At 44.9% G+C, this 22836-nt stretch overlaps 1 protein-coding gene across 1 annotated transcript; it reads right to left on the reverse strand.

The window, feature by feature from the left end:
- Nucleotides 1-7520: 7520 nt before the first annotated feature.
- On the reverse strand, nucleotides 7521-21457 carry GDF6 (growth differentiation factor 6). Its single transcript, XM_067535850.1, has 2 exons — nucleotides 20899-21457; nucleotides 7521-8641 (listed from the first exon to the last, which is right to left on the reverse strand). The coding sequence occupies exons 1-2, from the start codon at nucleotides 21209-21211 to the stop codon at nucleotides 7764-7766; spliced, it is 1191 nt and encodes a 396-aa protein (XP_067391951.1). The 5' UTR covers nucleotides 21212-21457; the 3' UTR covers nucleotides 7521-7763.
- Nucleotides 21458-22836: the final 1379 nt, after the last annotated feature.

A 22836-nucleotide genomic window follows, 5' to 3' on the forward strand; every position in this document is an offset into this window, starting at 1 on the left:
CAGCAGCAGATACAAGAGCTGTGGACACCAGGCCAGCCCAAAGACTGTGTTTTTGCTTACAGCACACTCAGCACAAAATGTAGCTCAGTTCGATGTGTTTGTACAGTCTGACCTGTGAACCTGTCTTTTAGGGCATAGCGTTAACAGCAAAGGTGTTTCTAGTTGTGTCCTACAGTTGATGCCTCAGGGGTGCTTAGTTTTGACCTGTGTTGTGAGAACAGTGAGCTATGTATAATCATTAACTGATTCTAAACATCGTAAATGACCTGCCTCTTACATCCTCTCCCTATTCTAGAAGTCTACCAGAATTCAGACCAGACACTTGCTTTCCAAATTGGTAGCAGGTATCCAGTTAGAGAAATGTGTTTCCCTTTGAATTATGGCCATTGCATCATACTACATCCTGTTTTATTACATCATATTATATCCCATCAGACCGAACTTGATGCTGCACCAAGCAATGAGCTTTGAATGTGAATTTTTGTATAGCGCCACACAAAACAAGAAATCTCTAGGTATAATGGGTAAGAACTGATGGCCTATATACCTTGGGAAGACTTGATGTGATATAGTCCGAGAGGTTCATAATCAATGACAAGTGAAACATCGTATTGACATTAGTATGCACAAAGCAGATTTCCATGTTCGAACTCATGATAATATCCTGACAGTGAAGAGAGTTGAACAAAGAGATGGATGTATAAAAAGATACATTTGCACCATTAAACTAAAAATCATGATGTGTAACAGCACATTGTTCAGATTTTGTTCCTGGTACTATAACTCTTTTAAGTATGGTAGAAGCCTGCTTTTGAGAGAATGGTGCAGTTCTTGATCAATACTAGAAGGATAAATATTTCAGCAATTCTTAATATTGTACCACTGAGCAATATGGAAAAGGTCAGCAAATTTTCATATGCCATAAAGGCAGTCCCACTGCTGGTTAATGGGAGATTGGGGGAATTCCATTTTAAAAAACTGCAGAAATTGTTTGGTTTACATTACATTTTTCAAATTTTCAAACTGTTCAGAGCAACTCTACAAGTCACATAGTGATCACACCTGCTTTATCTCCTAATGGCATTAACCTTCTCCAAGGAAGCTCATTTCTCTCTTGAAGGAGTTGGAAGTCAAATAAAAAATTGGGTATACTTCCAAAGGCCCTGAATGCCAAACCTCCTTTTTCTTTTCTCGCTTCCTTCCAAAACATTTCAGCCAGATTTGCCATATCTACTTTATGTTACACAGCTCTACAGCCTGTTATGTCAGTGATAACTTTGCTTTCATTATTTTGCAATAGACTGCACACTTTAGCAGAGTTCAGGTACATCTCAGTTAAAAGGCCAGTGGGATCTCAGTCTAAAAGAATGAAAAGGGACAATGACTGAATAGTACTTATCAGGGTTAATAAAATGCCAGCCCTTATTAATGAAAATAATTTAGAATCTGCTTGAGGTTGCTTGTGTTAGGTATTGCCAAGATGTTATAGGAAGATACTTTAAAGAATTCCAGTTTTAGGTGACAATGTTAACTTGCTTTACATTAAAATAGAATATTTTAGTAACATTTAAGTGGCCAGGGCACACCTGATACTGGAGTTGGTCTGGTAATGAAACAGATTTGTGAATGAGTTCATTAATAATCAACTCAGATTGAATTCAGTGCTGTTCCAAGGGCTGTACTGAGAGAAATCTGTGAAATGATTCATACAGAGTTTGCAGGATCTGAGCTATAGGTTGTAAGCAGGGACCATGTTTAACTATGTGTTTGTACATTGCTTATCACAACAGGGCCCCAATTTCACCAGGAGCCTCTGGGCACTACCACAGCACAGCACAAATAATAAATACAGCAATGGAACAAATTTATTTATAATAATTCATACCAGAAAAAATATGTACTCTGAAAAGTATCACAGGTGTACCCTATTTGTGGAATCAACTGCAGTAAACAAACAGGATCCCACATATCTCACATGTCCACTGCCTGACTTGGCAATAAAAGATCAAAGCTTGGAGGCTTCATTAAAAATCATCAGATTAGCACAATATCATTAGTACTGTGGTGGCGCCAAGTGATCCCAACTAAAATTGGGACTCTCTTGTGCTGTACAAAGAGTCCTTGTACTGAAGAGCTGAATAGCTAAATAGATTAAAGGAAGTGCTGTTATCCCCATTTTACAGATGGGGAACTGAGACAGAGAGAGATTAAGGTCTTTGGGACCTAAAGATACAAATAGGCTCTTAGTGAGATTGTCAAAAGACCCAGGGTCTGAATTCCCATTGCAATCAATCCTTCTAGGTGCCTATCTGCACCTTTAGGTTCCTTAAGACCTTTAAAAATCTGGCCCTATGTGATTTGACCAAGGTCACATACATCTGGAAATTGAAAACAGAGCTGGGAATTGAAATCAGATCTCCTGAGTTCCAGCCCAGAGCCTAAACCACAAGATCATCATTCCTCTCCCTCCTTCAGTTTTAGTTTTTTCCTCCTATAAGACTAAACAAACCAAAATTCCTTAGAGACTAAAAAAATAATGGATTCTTAATTAACTACTCAGACAGAGACTGGTTTTGCAGGGTGAAAATGCTCCTAAGGGTCCTTTCATGACACGGGCAGGGGTCACTGAGTCTGTAGCTAGCCCAATAAAAGTGTGGAAACAGTTTTTAGACCATCTGTCTAGGAAGCTGAGTTGGATAAAAGCTTCCCAAAATGTTTTTAGATTTCCTGGTTCCAGGGGATGTGTTTTCCTCATGCATAGTTAAAACACTTCGGAGAACCATTTCCAACACTCGGGCAATACCGCATGCTAAAAGAGTGACATATTTTAAATGAATCTATCAGGGAGGGGTGTAGATCAGCCTTTCCCTCAGTCATCACAGAGAAAGGCCAAGGCTGGGAATAGGGGAGAGCGGGCTGTGGAGGTATGGTGCTAAATCTCCTCCCGCATAGTAGAAGAGTAGTTGGAATGTATTATGGTTTATAATTGCTTTTACATCACAAAGAAATAAGGACTAGAGATGTTTGTAAATATAATGAGAGACTCCTACAATAAATGAATATATTCCAGCCAACATGCTTATCTTCTTATCAATATATTCCAGCACCAGAGCCTAGGTGCAATAAAACAAATTAGACTTTATCGAAGTCCACTTTTTGTTGTCTAAATTCTGTATCATTAATTCCCGAGCATAAATTTAAGGTACTCAAACCTCTCAAGAGCCTGAGGCCTCAAAGGGATTTTAAGACACAAAATGAAAGACACAGAAATAATTATAAATAATAATAATAACTAATACAATATGAAATTTCACACCACCTGTGGTCAACTTGATGGCTTAAATAACATTTGACCTAGTTCTGATCTCCTAATTACATCAGTGTAAGACCCAGCTATTCCACTGCTTTCCATTGACTTATATCTAATTTATATTAGTGAAAGGAAGAGAAAAATTGGGCCTATTGCCTACAGACTTAATATGTTGATTCAGCTTTCTGATGTAAAGCACTTCCAACAATAAAAAAGAATTCCCAGCAGGCAGGTGTGGGAGGGAGGTAAACTTGGATCTAAAATGAGAGAAAGCCTTTGTAAGGCAAGAAAGGGTTTTGCAGGGTTTAAGAGTCTGACCATCCACATGTGTAAGCCTCTGTACACTTTTATGATACAAATAAATGCTCTGTTACACACCTAAGAATGAAAGGAGTTTCATTTTTTACAATGCTATTTATACAATCAGTGTTTGATGAGTTCTCTAACATTTGCTGGTATCTGTTTCTACAGCCTAATAGATCCTGCTCCCTCTTCTGGTCAGAAATGTAATAAAGAAATCATTTCCTCCCTCTGACTACGCTTTTGAACATGGGGAGTTGAGTATGAGAAAGAAAGGTTAAATTCGTTTGGCAGCATTCAGAGATGTACTTCCATTCAATTATCACATTAGCATTCATTTGCTCTGTACTAAGGACTTCATGACTCCTGTTAAAGAGCACAGAAAATAACCACCAACAATCTCTGTTCAGATCACTGGTTAATTCTTTTTTTTTTTTTTTTTAAGGAGAGGAGGGAGGAATGAAAATCTGTCAGCCTTGCTGTATTTTTGCACCTCTCCTCTCAATTTAACACAAAGACAAAGGATATTGCGGAACTAAAAAAGGAAATAAGCAGAAATGTCATCCATTGGGAATAGGGGACTTGCCAAAATGTGCTCAGAAAATGTCATACTAAAATATGGCATCCAAAACTGATGTATAAAAAGAAAGAAAAAGTTTTGCGGGTTTTAATAGGACAGGGTGATAAGATCCCAAATAATTATTCTATTACTTCTAACCAGCCTCCACAATGTCATATCTGAGACATTCCAACAAATGTAGCATGCATGTTTATAATAAAGTTGCATCTAAATACATGATAAGGGATAATACTATAAGCAAAATCATTGTTATAATAAAGAGGTTAAGATGATTAGCATTGAAAAGTATACTGTATTTTTTTAGTTGGAAGAACAACTGTCTGTACATCTGCTGTTTTGTTTGCTAATTGGACAACAATTGAAAGAGAAATAGCCCATTAGTTAAAAACTTCTGGAATGTACTCTTTTTGTAGAATTTGATCATTTCCAGTTCATGGTGTCTTATTCATTGCTCATCTTTGGGTACATACACTATTTTATCCATTTAAGATGTAGATTTGTTTTCCACTTTGCCTTCTCTCGCCTCAAGCCTACAGTGAAAGATTGATCCATAGTAAGAAAACAGTAGCAATTTAGCGCAGAGCAGCAATCACAGTTCACAAGGGAAGGAACACTTCTTGCCATATCCAACCAGTGAACTGAATTTTGAAACTAAAGTTTCATATTAAAGCTGCTATTTCTGAATCTACTATTAGCAGTAAACATGAAACACGTTTAAATATTAAACATTAATATTCTCTTGAGGTTAAATCATATTACAGCAGGACTCTTCTACTGGGCTCCTATCCTGCTGGTGTCTCAAACTATGGGCCCAATCCTGCAATCTTTTATTCAAGCACATTTCCAAATGAATGCAAGTTTGCCTTAGTAAAAATCTGTGGGACTAGGTCCTGTGATCAGGTAGAAATGCCTCTTTCCATGAAAATAACCTTGTTTGCGAATACATTTCACAGTTTCTACAAGGTGAGAAGTCCTTTCAACTCTTGTGCACATAGATGAAGCTTCCTGTTAAAAGAATCATGCTAAATGCATAGTGGGCTGCTGCTGTTGTCTGAACACCAGGTCATAATAAGAGATTGGAATTCTTCTCTTATTGAAACAGTTACTCATTGAATAGCTCTTCATTACCTAAGAGATAACCAGGAAAAAATTTAATAAATATTTTACCCATTGCATCAAAAATAAATATCATTTATAAAACATCCAGTATCTTATGCTTCTCATCATCATACAGTGTATAGAAATGTGTCCAGTACAGATATTCACAAATGTTCATCTGAATCTTTCCATTTAATGCATTCTCCCGGTTACATTAAAGTTATATAAAATTATAATGTAGCTTCTCTCATAATAATACCATCAGTGTATATTAAAGGTGAAACTAAAGATCTTATGAGACTACAGAAGGGTTTCAAGTAGGCAGAATGGCTTTGAATATTAAAGTTTTAAGTAGTGTTTATTCCAACTTAACTCTACTTCATTTTAGAATTGTAGCCCATGCTTAATGGAGAGGAATTTGTTATTACTTAGCCAAATAATAGAACATATAAAAGCAAGTTGACTTTTTGAAAAAAAAAGTTTAATAATACAGTAATAGTTGTAGTATTGTCCAGTAAAAGTGTAAAATGTACTGTAAAAATGCTCTGAATATTAATTTACCTCAGATAACTTTAGAGTTGTAAATACTTGCATTATAATGAGGTAGACAGTAAAAAAACAAAAACAAAACAAAACAAAAAACAAAAAAACAAAAAACCTCCGTTATTAACACAGAATTTAAATCTTGTAATAATATTTTAAGGAAATGATATCTTTAAGGAAGAATGAAATATTTGATTAATGCTTAACTCTGTACAACTCAAATATAAACTTTTAAAAATATTAGAAATTATAACATTTCGAGTGCATATAACGTTTTGTACATTTAAAAAAGAAATGCATGTTGTTCACCTCCATTTTGCACTTTTCAGTCTGTTTAAATAAACAAATATTTACAGCTTTAATATGAACAACAGTGCATCCAAAGCAAAATGTGCATTTTAAATTATTGCTCCTGGTCGAGTCTTTTTTATTATTATTATTAGCATTTTATATTATTAATTATTATTACTCTCATCTTTTTTCACCAGTTTGTAGCTTTGTGAAACCAGATAAGCTAACAGCACTAGAATTCAGTGGGGGAAGTCTAAACCTACAAACATAATAGTTAAAAACAAAGAAAGGTTTAGGCATGCTGAGAAGTGCACTTTCCTTAGGTAAAGCCATATTTCAGACTAAAGGTGGGAAGGAAACAAAAAATCTTTTAAAATGCTTTTTCCAGCACAATATTTCCATATAATACTGTTGCAAGTTGCTAGAGCTACCTATGGGATTTGTTCATTGAACACGCTTGTCTTGAAATTGAAAGGAGCTTCCATTCCAAATCACTCCTGTTTGTGTTTTCTGTAACACTTTGCTCTTTTCACAGTTTTTCATTATTAAGTCTTAAAATATAACCTAACTGGTAATTATAATCTGGAACAATTTCTTTTTGGAGGGGGGAGGGGACCGTAGGCTATTTCTGGCTGGTAATTTTGCAGGAATGTGAAAGAGAGAGGGCAGAAACGAAATAACCCCTTTTTAGGGAAACTTCAGAGACAGGAGTCATTCTGCTCTCTCGCTCTGATTGTTTTTGTACTTGATAAACTGCCTTCACCCTTAAAGGAGGTATAAATCATCAGATAATTCTAAGGGGAAAGTCCTTGGAATCAAAACTTTATTGGGGACTTTTTTTTTTGCCTCCTCTGCTTGCTAGTTCCATTACTCTCTGCATGCCAACCCATGAAAAGAGTGGTGCCTATTGCTTTCCCTTAATCTTCAATGGGCTCAGTTTGAACAGGTGCCTGTCGCTGCATCTGATATACACAGGGGGGGAGAGAGGGGGAACCAAAGAAGCAGCAATATAATCCTGCTCTCTCCAGACGTGACTCCCACAGCCTGATCTGGACGGTGCTGGTTCCCATCAGATCTGAAGAAAGCTTTTGCAAACGTGTCTCCCTCTTTCCCCGCCCACTGCCGTGCCTCCACTTCCATCCAGTACTTTGAAGGAGCGGGTGGCCTGGAGTCTCCATGTGCGCAAAGCCGGAGCTGGAGGGTGGGCTGCTCCAGGGCAGCTTTCTCCTGAAGACTGAGCAGCCCCAGCGTGTTGGGTCCGGGACTCCCGCGTTCTCCTCTGCAAAGTGGCGATCCTGATAGGAGCTTGGCCAGAGAGGGCAAAGGGCTGGTGGCTGGCTGGCGTTAAAGCTGGTTTCCACTGTGTCGAGAGCAGGGATACAGAGGAGATGGCTGCCCAAAATATTTCCCACCCATTCATACCTATAAAGTATACAGATCGCGTCAGCCAAAGCACACAGGCGCAGATCCTTGGCTGTTTTCCAGGAGCATGGAAGGTGAGAATAGGATTCCCTTCCCTTCCCTTCCCCCGGGCGAAGTTTCCGGGATCTGAGACTCGACCAGCCCTCTCCTGTCCCTCGAGTTCATTTATAGCTCCGAGCCCGCCTTGCTGTCCCCAAGGGAGCCCGCGGAAACGGTCTGCTACCTGCAGCCGCAGGACTCTACCACCATGTCTTCGTACTGCTTGTACACCACGTTATTGCCCGCATCGATGTACAGGATGCTGATGGGAGTCAATTTGGTTGGCACGCAGCAGCTGGGAGGCGTGGAGCTGGGGTCCATGGAGTTCATGAGGGTCTGGATGATGGCATGGTTCGTGGGCTCCAGGTGGGATCGCAGGGGAAAGTCACACACCCCTTCGCAGTGGTAGGCCTCATACTCCAGGGGGGCTATGATCCAGTCATCCCAGCCCAGCTCCTTGAAGTTGACGTGCAGGGGCTTTTTGCTGCACCGCAACCGGGACTTCTTGCCATGCCTCTTGCCGTGGCGGCTGCTGAAGGCCGTCCTCCTCTTCCGCCGGGTCTTGAACTGCTGCCGGGTCTCCGGCTGCGGCAGGCGCTGCGGCGAGCCCAGCTCCTCCCGCAGCTCGGCGAAGAGGTTCTTCCTCTCGGACCTGGTGAACACCACCAGCAGGGCCTTCTCCTGCTGCGGCCGGCCCCTGCGGCCGAAGCCCAGGCTCCGCAGGTCCACGAGCTGCTCCCGCCCTCGACCCCCCGGGGCCCGCAGCTCCAGGCAGAGCTGCTGCTGCTGCTGCAGCTGCAAGCCCCGCCACACGTCGAACACCTCCCAGCCGGCCTGGCCAGCCTCGTGCAGGTCCAGAGTCCTGGCGTCCAGGAGCCGGGGGGAGAAGCAGGGGAAGAGCTGCATGGAGGACAGGCCCGGCGGGGGCTGGGAGAAGCGATCGCCGGGGGCTCTGCGAAAGAGCCGCAGCTCCGCTCCCACCAGCTCTTCTTTGTCTGAGAGAGTCGATACATCAAACAAATACTTCTGTCTCCTTAAAGGAGTGGGCGAGAGATCGTCTGCAAGATAAAACGTAATTACAGTCAGTTTCACTTAAGGGGATCTTCCAAGGTCTCCTGCGGCCCCCGAGAGGGAGCCTGGGCTGCTCAGGTAGCTCTGGTCCCTCCAGCGGCCCTGCCCCTCACCTCATCCCCCTCCTGGATAACACCCTCTCCTCCCAGGCCGGGCTCCCTCTTCCAGAGCAGCGGCATCTCCGCGGGGCTTCTCCTTCCAGCCGGGCTTGTTTCACCCCGCCATCCAGGCTGGGGGAGGCGGCAGGGCCGCTTTGGCTCTGGGGGTTAGATTTATCGCCCTGCCGGAACGTGTTCCCGGCTGGTCACTTGCCGTCTCTAAAGCACGAGGAGCCGGTTAGTGGCAGGAGGAGAAGCACACAGCGAGGAGCCGCTCGCTCCGCTTCCAAACTGGCTCCAGAGACAGGGCGTGTTCTGACACAGCCAGCGTTACTTGTACATTTCCTCACCCCATCGGCTCTCTTGTCTTCGCGTCTGCAGTCCGGAGGGGGAGGAGGGGGAGAGAGAGAGAAACCTGGACTTCTTTTTTGACACATTAGTGTACGAAGTACAGCACGAAAAGCAAACCAGATTCCCCCGAGCTGCTTTCCAATAAAATGTTTACAACCCAGCAAATACAAAAATTCCCAAAGCCCCTGGGTCTCCCCAGAAGCTAATAAAGTTTGTGTATATTTCAATAGTAAAAGTGTCATTGGAGCCAGCGCTCAGCATTTCCCCTCGCAGCATTTCCAAGCTCAGCTTGCACTAGAGGTAGAAATGGAGACTAAAGAAATATACAGTCCTTGTTATTTATTGATTTCAAAGGTCATTGCTATTCCTAATCAGTATATTTCACAACCTAAGGTCTAGCTGAGAAGTCTGGGAGGGAGGGGGAGGAGAGAAGGAGCCGGATGATTTATGGAAGCCAAGACCTTCAGACTTGCCAAAGCGATGTAAAAATCAATACGGATTAACATACAGTAACTCAAAAGTCACTCTCCATTGGCTGCCTTTTTCCCAAAAAAGCAGGCAATGTGTGACATTCAGCTAGGATCGCATTGCGTAACAGGGACCCAGTGCCCAGGCGATGGGCAGCGAGCAATATTCATCGAGACATCGCAGCCTTTTCAGAACAGAGCCTTCTTAGGAACCTTGAATGAGCAACCGTGAGCAGAACCATTTCCTAACAAAACGATGGGACCAGTTTAGGGACCCCCGTCGAAGCCGGCCTGGGTGGCTAAAGTGAATTACATTATTACCGGGCTTGCATCCCTCTCGAAAATGTTTCCGAGGAGCTTTCCGCCTTTATTTCCAGGGGGGGAGGCAAAATCTGTTTTCTTTCCTTGGAAAAGTGTGTGTGAGTCATTGATAAACATAGATCGATCCTGGAAATCAGTTAGACATTTCCGGGTGTGAGGAAAATAAAAGATAACTAAGACATCAGTAAAAGGGAACCAGAGCAGAGTTAATTCGTTACAGAAAAAGGTGGAATATTTTACCAAAGTAGTTGACAAAATTATTGTATAGAGATGGATTAACCCTGAGTAAACTACTTGAGATTCTAGGCAGCTGCCACTGAAAACAGTGGTAAATTTCCCCTGGACTTCAATGGAAATAGGACAGACGCCTTTTAAAAGTGAAATTACATTGCTGATTAATTTCAAGCAGGTAGCCAGAGTTCTTCATAAATAGGTCATCCCTTTCCGACACCAGGGAATTTGGGATGAGGCCTCTAATACCTCCTTAGACTCCTCTAACATACTTTCAACCGAGGAAGGAAGATTTCTTTTGCCATAAGGAAGATTAACCAGAACTAATTAACTCAAACTACGGTTGCTTCTTCTGAAGAACAGCAGCAACTCAGGGACAACTAGTCAACCCTGCCTGAGATGCAAACCTAATTCAGTGGGAATTATACGTTTATTAACAACCACAGAGCCTACAAAAACAAGGTGACAACAACAGCTGTTAAAACAATCTGTTTAAAATAAAAGTGAAATATAGCAAGTGCTGCCTAGATTCATTATAATGACCTTAAAGTGCTGTTGGGGCTGCTCCACTGAGGGAAGAGAGCAGGATTCGGCCTATCACTGAATTGTTTTATCAGCCATACAGCTGGAACAAGGTGAAATGTGTATGTTCGCCCGCTCAAATGCTTCTGTTATTCTTAGGGGCGGGGGAGGATTTTTCAAGACTGTTCCTCCGAAACAAGTTTGGAATGGGCTCCTAGTTCTTCATGGTTTTGCTCGTTTGTCCCTCTATTGTTTTCCCCGTGGGGCCTGATCCATCCCTTCCCTCGTCCCTAATACACCCAAACCTCCTCTGCTGACTTCAGTGGGGGGAGAAGAGGGTTTCTGGGTGCACAAGGACTGCGGGATGGGTCGAATAATTCAACAAAGTGGAGCTCTCGGGCAAGAGTGGCCTTGCCAGGACTGTGCGCCACTTGCACATGTTTTTCCTCCACTTTATTCTCAAGGCAGGTCCCAGGGTGCGCGGGGCAGGGAGCTGAGATGTGGTGTAAGTTTCAGGAAAAGACCTGCATTCCAACAAGAAGAATGTGGATGATTCAAACAATGCCCTGCCTGCTTCGTCACATTTCACTTGCACTGTCCAGAGCACTAAATTCATTCTGGAGCCAGAGCCGGGGCTTCATTATTTTTCCCGGTGCCGTTGGAAAACGCAGTTGATGTTTCCGGTAAGTGGCTGCCTAGCATCTAAAAAGCGCACAGCAACCTCAGCGGCAGGCGGCCTAGGTGTTCATTCCTTCATTCTTTTACTAGGGAATAGCTTTGTAAATCGACATTCAGATGGGGAGGGTGCCCTTTCCTCCCGGGGGACTAGGTTAAGCGCAGTGTTGGACGCTGACCCTGCGCTCTGTAAACTGCGTGGAGCTGAGCAGGGTCTGTCCGAGGCAGGCCTAGGGACTTAGCAGCTCCATTTCTTGGTCGCCGCAATGCTGCTAGCCAGGTCTGCTCGGATCGGAGGGGTTGCAGCACACCTTCCTCCCCAGACCTGTCGGGCGGGACAAGGCACAAGCCAAAACCTTCCCAGCCCCTTCCCCTCGCCTTCGGGGCGAGCGGAAAGCTGGGTGTCTCTCTTTCTGAGCATGGATTATCCCCTCCTAGTCCTATCTGGAGGGGAGGGGGTGGTCTTGGATTTGATCTCAAAGGAGATGCCTGTCCTCTTTTTCTCCTTATTAGGATTTGGGGGAATTGCAGCTAAAGCTCAGGTATGTCAAGGGCCCAGCCCGATGGGACCTTTCAGTCTAGGGGCCTGGATTTGTTTGGTTCCAGATTTCTCGACCCTGGGGTCCCCATCGTCCTGAGTCCCCAAGTTTACCGGTTCTCAGAGTCCCTTCGGATCCCCGAAGTCTCGACCCTCGCTCCCCGATTCCTGTGCACAACTTGTCAGCACTTGCCCCACCCCAGCAGGCTGGTGGCATGCAGAGAATCTGAACCTGAAATAGAGGTATTCTCCCCTCCTCCGCCTTCCCCGGTACCTGTTACCAGGAGGAGGAGATCGGCTAATGCTCGCCCAGTCACACAACTTTCCGCCGAGTAGGGAGAGGGGGGCCCTTCAGGCACATTTTTCAATTGAGAACCAAAAAGAGAATTGCATGAATCGCCTCACAGAGGCTTGAAAAGGGGAGGTGGACATGTCTCTATTTTCCCACGTGGGCACAAGTGAAAGCGAAGTGTTTCTGATTTTGATCAGTAGGTCTGGACATTTAGTGGCTCCGGAATGTCGCGTAGAGATTTATGCGATCATGGGGCACATGTCAAGTGTATTTTGAAATGGCAGTTATATATATATATGTACTAACCAGCGATGGGGAGGAAAATGCGGAATAGGAAATCCCACGGGAGTTTCTAGGGTTGAAAACGGCACTCGAAGGTTGTAAATTGTCTGAACAATGTGTTTATTCCGTGGTTATTTTCAGCATTTCCCTGCGGTTAAGGAGGTAATTCAACTCTTCCAGCAATGGGCAACGATCTATGTGTGGATTTAAAACAAAAACAAAATCTAAATATGTCTGAGTCTGAACATGTTTGCCTTCAGCTCCTGACTGGCTTCATGCATCAGGCTGCACCCACCATTTGGCATGTCACATTGGACAGACACGTCAGAAAGGGAGAGAAATGTACCAGGTGGCTAAGAAGGTTTCAAAGGACAGCCACAGCTCGGCATTACTTGTGTTCCAGTAATTGTTCCGTCAGAAATCTTTCATCAATTAATAAAATTGCCAGTACTCGTTATTCCATCAAAGGGGCAACCACACCGGTTGTTTCAAATAAGCAGCTTTGAATCCGATCAGATAAATACTGTCTGTTCACTCTTGTAACCTAATAATTGCAGATGAAGACATAATCCTAAACCATATTGGCTTGCTCCCAGTGCAAACAGTCAAGAAGGTGGGAAAAGCAGAGGAGCCAGGGAAAAGTGAGGAGAATCTCTAAAAAAATGTCCAGAAATCTGAGAAAGATGGGTCCTCTTAGAACCCCAGAAAGAAATTTGTTTTCCATTCTACCGTGCAAAGAACACAGTCATAGTGAAAACACCCCTTGTTCTCGCTCAGCTTTTGTGGTAGGATCCTACAGTGTTCATGGGCTTTTCTTATTTATTTTTCTTGAAATCAAAGAAGTGGGCTGGGTGAAATCTGTGCTGTCAAATAACACATTCAATATCTGCCCTCGCTCAGATTATTGTTAATTTATTTGGAGAGGTCAACAAATGTATTCCCAAAGCGCACAAATGACTGTTGGAAACACTGAATTACAGAAAATACAATAAGGAAAAGTCAGCCTCCAGGTGCCTATGTGTTTGTAATTTAAACGTGCATTAATACTATTGCTGTATCGTTATTATTTCGATTTTCATTTGTTAGCTTTTAAAATATTTGGGGGAGGAGACAGTGAAGGAGACAGACTTATCTGGAATTTAAGCATGTGGCACTGGGGGTGGGAGGGAGAACCGTCTGATGTAGATTCTGCCCTTTCAAATGTATCCGGGGAAATTAATATGATCATCGGGTTTTGCCTTGAAGAATTTTGCATATGACACCTTCATCCCATTGCTTTAATAGAAGAGTCTGTGGGAGAAATGCTAGTCAGTAAACTGGGCTGGAACTGGAAGCGTTTCCTCCTGAGAGTCCTTGTGTTATGTATATTTCCTTCTCTTTGTGGTTAGAGTGGTTTTACCATCTCCAGGGTTAAATTAATTATTTGGATGGGATGTTTCCTTTAACTCCCTGTGTTAAACGACTCCTGCTTCCCAGCTTCCCTTTCTAGCAGGCAGAGCTGAACTCCAAGGAAAGGTTGGAATTACTGAAGGCTACACAAGTTTCCCTTTTCATGGCAGATCAGGTACTGGGCTCCCGGCCAATTCATTAGGGCTCAAATCTTAACTTCACATCACTGCAAATTATACCAAAACCACATTCGAGAAGAAGTTTCTCTTTCAAGCCATATTTAAACGCAAAGCAAAAGCCCATTTGCATTTTAAAGACCATTTAAAGACTCTCGTTCAACAATAATCTGAAAGTTAAAACATAGATCCTCAATAATCATGACAGGCTGCGTACACATTGCCTGCACAGTAACACCACTGACAGGTATTTCTTTCTGAGCATGATGTGGGCTACAGAATAAAGAGGCTGGCTCTCCATGTGTGGCATGTCTCCAGTCTAAATTCCACCTCTCTGAGCGCCTTGCTCTGGCTTTTTATTACACTGTGTGATTAGATTTAAACGTTGCATTCGCTCACTTATCAGGTAACTGGAAAGACCACACCTTCATAGACTCTGTTCCTAATCCTGCCAAAAACTGCAAACTCGGGGAGATTATTTAGTGCATATTTTACAACCGAAATGCCGAGAGCTGGCGTGCATTTATTTTCTTGATCATTTTCTTTACTGAATCTGTGCTTGAAAATACTGAATACTAGGTCTTACATCTAAACCTTCAGCCGTCTCCCTCTGCTGTGCAATTCTGTTCTGGGTTTATAGCCAGCTTCTTCCTTGCTCTCTCTCTCTCTCTCTCTTTTTAACCCCATGAACAAACTTCAAAAGAGTAACAAAACAGACAAGCCACAAAACTAAAAGTATAGCCCTGTCATTAGACTGGGCTGGATCATAGAGTCCTTATGCAAGAAAAATCTAAAAGGAGTTTTGGATGGGTTTTTAGTACCCTTTCTTTGATATATTGTATTTTAAATTGCCCCACTGCCTCGTAGAGAAGTAGGATACATGCTAAAATGAAATGGCTTCACTGATTATTCTTCTCTACCTAACAGCGAGCTAAGCGTGGTCCCTATGTTAGTTTGGATTATTTCGTATCTGAAATATTAATTTAAATAACCCCCTAAATCCTAAAACATTCCTGTTCCAAAATTATTTTTCTTAAAGATCTTGGATTATTTCTGAAGCTAGAGATAAGAAGAGTGGGGGGGGGGGGGGGAATAAATTTTAGACGAGAAATGTATGTCTGGTAAAGACCAGCACTCGTTTCAGCAAGCACCTGGCTAAAATATCTGCCCATTCTTTCGCATAGCAGTTAGCAAAGAATAAAATGTTCCCCTGTAGTTTGGAGACCATCTTTTAGTCATGTGGACAGTGAACAATCGGACTTCCCTCTTGGTGAGGTGGACTAAAAAGCTCCAAAACATGTTGCTAGTTTGTTGCAAAACACCACAGCAGGGCATGTGAGGAAACAAGAGTTTCCACTCAATCCTTAAAAAAAAAAACACAGGACTAAGAAGTAATGAAGAAAGTAATGACAATGAAAGCGGTGCGTCAGATTGCCTGAGTAACTTTCCCTGACAATCACATCGCTGCGGCTATTCCTGCTTAGCTCGCCAGCGACAAACAAATACGTCGCCTTCCGAATCCTGTGTGAGCGTGGGATGGGGAGACTTTATCCAGCTAGGAATTCTAATGGGTTCGGGGACATGTAAACTATCTAACAGGCAGGCAGGCGCGTGGATGGTGAGATTTCGTTTTCGATCTCCTTGATCGGTTCATATTTCATTGCAGTGTCGTAGGGCATTTTGCTGTGATCCTAGTTTTGCACATAATGGGGAGGAGGACCAAAAAAACAAAGGGAGTTTTCTAAACCGCAATAAAAAATCTGAAAACAAAGAGCTGGATTCTAGCGTTCTTACCGGAGCAAATCTGTCCCGTAGGAAACAAGAAGGGATTTTTCTGGGGGGTAAAGATTGTGGGATCGGGTCCAAAATAAGCATTCGGAATTACTTTAGATATTTGGACTCCTTCGCGTTCAATTTGCCTGGGCTGATTACTGCACGCTGCCTGGGACTTTAAAGGGACCCTGCGTAGCATTTAAGATGTACCTGTGCCTTTTTATGAGGTAGCGACTAAGATCAACAGAATGAGGTGGTAAACGGTTTTGTTTGTTGTCCCCTAGGACATGGATGACTAATGGAGGATTTATAGATCTGAGGGCAGGTTGGTTGTTTTGCTTTTCCTAAATAAAAATTCCAGTCCAATATCAAGAGCAGATGAAGTGATCTTTACAGATATATTTGTATTATTGCTGCAAAAGATCGGCGTCCTACTTTAAAAGACACACAAAAGAAGGGACTGTTGTGTGGCAATTGATTTGCGACTATTTTGTAACTTTTCTGGACCCTGCCCACGGCTCCCAGCTCAGTTTCCAGTACTGAGAGAGAAAAAACACATCAGCCAAAGAAAATGTGACCAGGGGAACTGTGGCTGCCCCCACTCCATTCCCGGCACAGAAAAGCCCCCAGCCCCAAATCTGGTTCCTTTCTCTCGCTCGTGCTCAGCTGCAGGATCTCTTGCGAGACCTTTCTGTTCCTTGCAGTTAACAAAGAGACAAGATGTCCCCCACTCCAGTTCTGGAGGCTACTGCAAGCACACCGCCTTTTAACGGCGCTACCACCGCCAGTCCCTCTACTCTTTCCAAGGCTCTTACCAGGGAAATAAAACACAGATTGGAACCTTCTGCAAGCTCCCTCACTTTGGCCGTCTGGTCTGCATTAGTGTTTTTATAAGGGGCTCAAACAAATCGAATACAAGGTCACCAAATAATTAACAGTTGTGAATTCCCTCCTTCCCCATTAAAATACTTCCCTGCTTATATTTCATTTTCCTTTTGCCAACGACAACATTGCCTGGGCAAAGGCTCTACGCTGATCACACTGCATTGCAGCTTTAGGTCCACCCAGAAACCCGCTGTTTTGCATAAACATGCTGCACAAAACGAACTTCAAGTGGGATTTACATTCCTTTTCTTCTGCCACATGAACAGCCGGGACATTTTCAGATTTTGCACATGGACTTCCCTCTCCCCTCATCCTCCCCCCCATATCAAATGGAAACAACAAAAAATAACAACTGGATTCCTGTAAACTTCTGAATGAACTATCTTGCAAGTGTAACTAAAACTGGGGGAAAAGAGACGGTTTGTATCACTTTCAAATCCATCAATAATTTTCAGATAATACTGTGTTTGCCGCACAAAAAAACCCCTTCAATGCAATACGGATTTTCTCTTGTTTGGAACCGACCTAGAAACCTTGCATCCAAAAGGGAAATCTGACATTAACCTAAGGGTTAATTGCCTTTTTTTCCCCATCGTTATTCCTTGCAAAGTCGCTCTCCCTGACACTGCCTTTGTGTATGAACCATTCTGAATTTCTTCATATTTGCCAGTGTCCTTGTTGATTTCTCTCTCTTTCTCAACTCCCTCCTTCTCTTTTCTCCTGCCTGGTGAGTCCTTGCAGTTCCTAATTGTCCTGCTTTACTGTGGAGCTCCAATGCTGGGGGTCCTGAGGCCAGCGAGCACCATCTGCGTTTTAATGAGTTACTACATGTGCCAACAGTAATTTTCCTACATTCAGCTAGGTCCTGTCTGATCTTGCGACCGTAACAAGAGGGGTGGGGAGGGAGCAAAGTGTGTGGGGGGGAATCATAACTTATTCCCCCCCCCCCCCCCGAATTATTTCTAACGCTTGAAAATAATGCAATAGTGCGGCTTGCTTCTCCTATCAAACTACCCCGACAGTGATCTCATTAGTTTGGGAGAAAGAAGAAAGCAACACGAGAAGGAAGGAATAACATTTGGAGAAGCTTTGATTTAACCGCTCCCCCTTCTTAACTCATTACTGAGAAGATACTGGGGCACTATTTTGGGTGTGCAATGGACAGATCTGATGTTACGTTCTTTGGATGCAATTTTGGGCATTAATCCAGGGAATCTTTTTTTTTAAAAGTAATTGTAGATCCTCCACTAAGAAGGTCTGTCTCACTCCTGTTAATTCTTCTTGAAGTTCTCCCCCCAGAACAGGTTGGGAACTGAATTTCTTCATGCGGCCAATCGGATTCTTTACACTCCGCCCCACTTGTTATCCTTATGAACCCCTCCAATTAACAAGGTCATGTGGGCAGACAAGGTATGGCTACCACTGTCTTCTCCAGAATTCCCAGTTAGGTAAATAGCAGCTTATCTAATTGGGTCAATTTGGGGTCTATTTTGTCTGCAAATGAATTGACAAACTTTTCTGAGCAGGAACTGTTCAGCAGCAGTACAGCTCCAGCTCGGCAATTAACTAGGCGAGCAGCCCACAGGGAGGTGGGCAGTAAAAAAGCTACCACTTCAGAGGAACGGAAGTTCTCTTGAAGTTTTTGGTGATGTGCCATTGGCTGGTCCACTTCATTATGGGAGACTAGACAATATTGGATATGTTATGACATGAACACTCAATTAGATCACTGAGTTGAAATACTCCAATCAGCGGCTTGATGCTAAGCAACCCATAGAAGGTCCAGCACAAGGTCACAGCCTGTGACAAATCAAATCAAAATCAATGGGGAAAAGTGAGGCTTTCCCTTCAACAAACCAGGACTTCTGTTCGCAAATCACTTCCCCCAGAGTAGAATCTTCCATACAGCAAGATGAGCTAAATGTGTTAAATTAACTGACTTTCCTCTGGTGATCAAGAATAAGATGATCTTGAAAGTGGTGTTTTTATGCGGCGTGCACGCCTAGCGCTGCTTGTCCTCTACAAGCAAGTCTGCAGCAAACCGAGTGGGGTAATTGTTATGGCGGAGATTGAAATCTTATTTCAGAAAGTAACTTTACAAAATATACACAACCGGAAAACGAAAACTTTCTCTCTCTTCTCCCCCCCCCCCCCCTCCGTATTCCTAGAAACCCTATTCGTGTCCTGCGGGTGTTTCTGACACCCACAGTGAGGGAGCAGTTATAACACAAACAAGCAAGCAACACAAAACACTACGCCTTTACTGGCGTTTTACTCTGCGTTTAAGCTCATCCCATGCATCTTATTCCTAGAAGCGATTTCACAATGAGCAGCTGACTTCGAACGAGGGATGCTTTTAAAATTAACTCTATAGGGGCCAAATATAACGGATTATAAAAGGGGGGAATTGGAGTTTGAAAACACATTTGCCGTTGACCCTTCCCAAACTTTTCTTCTCTGACAAAATGAAAACGAACTGGTTCGAACATTTACAGCCTATTGCCCCAGGACCTCTTAGCTATCTGGACCCCTGGTTCAGGAATAGCAGTGTGAAGAAAGGTGCCTGGACTCTGAGGAACAGTTCAGAGACGAGATAAAGGATGTGTCTCCGCAGATCAGACAAGAAGAGCTTTGGGGGCAAATAAGTCTCAACTGCTTTTTGTTTTTGATTGAAGCTGGAGACTAAATAACCAGCTCATATAACTACAAAGAAGCCATGTGGTGTTTCAAAGCTGAGTTTTGTCCGAAAATCAACATCAAATATAGTAAGTTAATTTGGTTTTCATGGCTTTCAACAGCTAATGAACCTCGCTGACCCGGCTGAAATAGTAGCTTGCTCTACCTATAGGTTCAGAGTTGCAGACAGGCAGGTTGTAGTAAGCAGGTGGGGTGGGGGGGGCGGGGGAGAGAGGGAGGAGGAAGGAATCCTAAAAGGGGGGGGGGGGAAGGGAAAGAATTTACAACCCTCCTTAAAAACCAATTAATTCATCTGTCATTAATGGCTCACAAGCCAAGATAACATAAAAGGTTTTTACACTCTCTGTCCCAGTCCCAAAGGATCCTCATCTTCACCGTGCCCGCTATAAGGGCTGGCAAATAATCTGGGAAAGGCAGTTCAACAACCTTTAAATGCGAAAAGGGCTGGAGATTTGGAATGGATCTTTCCCCCAGACATTGGTAATGGCCGGGCTGGGGGGCATGATGATAAGTGATCAAAACCAAGGCGGTCTCAGCGCGGACGCATGGATCGCCAAGGTTCCATCGGCATTTGTCACGTTAACCTGTTGCAGTGGATGAGGTTTACAACCCGGGGGAGAACACCTGATCTCCATGCAAAACAAAACACAAAGCAAAAGAGAAAGGAGGTGTGGATCCTGCATCCATTGAAATCCACGAAGAGGTTGGGGGTTTCCCCTACTGGCTTTAATGGAAGCAGGATCGGGCCCAAAGAAAAGCAGGAGTAAATCAAAACACCTTTCAATGCTGAGCTGGCAGCCCGCTAAGAGTTTTGCGCCTATCAACGAAAGCTCTGCTATAAGATTTTTCTGGATTTAAAGTGACCCTTCCATAAACTAGCCGGCACTTCTTTAGAAGAGCCCCAGTAAAAGCCGCTTCCTACACTGAATGATTTCAAACGTAGTTGGTCTTGTTCCAGGTAATCTTGATAAAAGCAACCCTGATAAGTTAGAGCAGTTTTAGGCAGTAAATGCTTGCCCTAAATCAGTTTGAACTTTATATTTGCCTTACGGTTGGAGCGATAAGAGTGATCCTTTCTTTGCAAGAAGGAAATAAAAAGGTGAGCTGTTTTTAAGATGGTGTTTACACTCAATAGCGTTTGCATCTTTTTTAAAACATCCCTTGCGAATTCAGGAGCGATCGTGCATGCCCCACTCATGTAAACCCGTGGTCATTGCAATCCGGATGGAGTTGCTAATCATTTTGCTTTTTAAAAAAAATAAAAATAAAATAAATCCACTATTTAGTGCAAGATCCACCTTCCCGATCTTTCGCCTTTTTAACAGAAAAATCAAATATTCTCCAGAGATCGGCTGCAAAGAAATGCAGCCGCATGGCAAATACCTGATCTGCAAGGCGTGGCTGTGCTAATAGTAGTGGTCTGAAGGGCTTTTACTCACTCGGGATTTGGGCTCAAGACGCGGGCTCCCGTCTACACACAAGGACACCGGGCGGCGGTGGCGGCGGCCCAGGTTTGGGTGGGTAGAGAGACGGTTCTTTGAACTTACCTCGTCCCCTGTCTACAAAACTAGTGATAGTATTGGCGGATTTCGATGACTGAAAAAAGCTGGCATTGATCCCCAGTTTCTCCGCTATGGAGTAGGTCCTGTACAGAGACAGCATGTACTCGTGGGGCTCCGCTCGCTGCGGGGAGCGGCTGGCCAGGGTGGGGCTGCCCCGGGGGGACCTGGCCACCTTCGCCCCTCGGCGGCTCCTCATGCCCTGGGTGGAGGAGCCGATGGAAGCCAGCTGGAAACCGGGTAAATCCCACAGGAAGCTGATGAGGAACACGGCGGAGAGCAGGGCCCGGGCTGCGTTCATAGCGAGCGAGCGGCTCCCCGGAGCAGAGCGCACCCAAAGCCCCGGCCGGCGGCGGACGGACTGAGCGAGCGAGCGAGCGAGCAAGGGCGGAGAGGAGCAGCAGCAGCGGCGGCGGCAACGGCGCGCCCCAGCCCGAGCTCCGGCGGCCTCCGCTGCTAGGATGAGCGCGAGCGGCCAGCGCGAGCGGGGACTGTACCAGGCAGGCAGCCCCGCGCTCGGCCACGCCCCCTAGTCCCTCCCAGCGACACGCCCCTTCCAGCGGAGTGGGGGGAGCTCGGCCGCGCGGCCTGGGGGACACCCCTGGGGGAGGAAGGGGGCTCGGGGCGGGGCTGCCGCCCGCCCGCCCGGGGGCGTGTGAGGGGGAGGCAACAGGCACCGCCCTCCGCTACTGGGCACTAGAGCAAAGGGGCAGCGCTGGGACGGGGCGGGCTGGGCCGAGGGAGACTCGTCCCCGCGAGCGGCCCCTCCTCTCCTTGGGAGCAGCCGCGGCGCCTTGTAGGGCGCCCACCACCGGGGTATCTGGGCCTGAGACCGGGGCAGTGGGAGCGTCAGAGGGAGGGGTAAGCGGCAATTGGAAACCACCTCCTCCTCCTCCCCACCCCCACCCTGCCAAGCGGTGCCCACTAGCCAGGCTCCGTCCCCTTGAGACACCGCCATGTGCAGGTGTGCTGTGGGCATACGGACACTACTGGGTCACCTAGGCCTGAGCCCCGGTGGGTTGAGTGACACAAACGCTGCTCCGCCTTTCTGGGTGAGGCTGGGGTGCACCCTGGGCCTCTCTTCCTCCCCGCCTGCTGGGCGGCTCTGCAAGATAGAAGGGAGATAAATGGCGTTACTCTCCCCAGTGCCACCCACTGATAGCAAAGTGAGATGTCACTGAGCGTGGGCTGTACACGTCTGTGCAAGAAAAGTGTCCTTCTCCTTTGTGACATACTTTGAGCAGCAGGGAAGTAAGTAACAATTCTGGCATTTATCTGTCTGCAGACTCAGCCAAGTATAGTGGTATTGGTAGAGTTGAGTCCCATTTTCAAGGTTATCTTTGCACTGCAGCCAAATGGGCTAAAGACTTTTTTTTTTTGTTTTCAAATGACAGCTGAGATTCCAGGAAAAATAAAAAAAGAGGTACTGGTTTGCCCAGCAGCCCTGAGCCAGCCAATCTGACCCCTGAAATACTGGGAGGGAAATTACAGAAACTTGTGCCCTCCAGGTGATTTGTATTCTTCTAAACTGTGAGACCAACACTGAAGGCAGTAGCGGGACAGGCAGATAGCACCTGACCAGGGCCTGGTAGGGAGCACAGGCAGGCAACACTGGAGAAGGGGGCACCAGGAGTAGGCAGGAAAGCCTCCTGCTGGTGGGGCACAGATTCAGTGCCCTGCTGTCTCCATGCTGGACACTTCAGAGTTAAAGGAGAGAGCAGCAGTGGAGGAGGAGGATTCTTCCTGCCCATTTCATTCAGGAACCTCTTAGAAACCATTCCCTTCCCCCTCACCAGGCTCATGCTGAGTGGTTAGGTTGTTCCATAGTGACTCACAGGACATCTCTCCCCATCACAGCTTCTCAAGCAGAGGAGCAACAAACACACTTTACCCTATGGCACCCACTGCCTCTCCCCCACTCCTCAC

Source organism: Emydura macquarii, unplaced genomic scaffold (assembly GCF_026122565.2).
Source record: "Emydura macquarii macquarii isolate MOO-44397 ecotype Brisbane River unplaced genomic scaffold, CSIRO-AGI_Emac_v2 contig_383, whole genome shotgun sequence".
NCBI lineage: Eukaryota > Metazoa > Chordata > Testudines > Chelidae > Emydura > Emydura macquarii.

Excerpts from the sequence above, each read along its gene's own strand:
- GDF6 (XM_067535850.1), bottom strand. The coding sequence starts at position 21,211 with ATGAACGCAGCCCGGGCCCTGCTCTCCGCCGTGTTCCTCATCAGCTTC. Across the intron at positions 8,642-20,898 it reads TTTTGTAGACAGGGGACGAG|ACGATCTCTCGCCCACTCCT; the intron begins GTAAGTTCAAAG and ends TTTATCTTGCAG.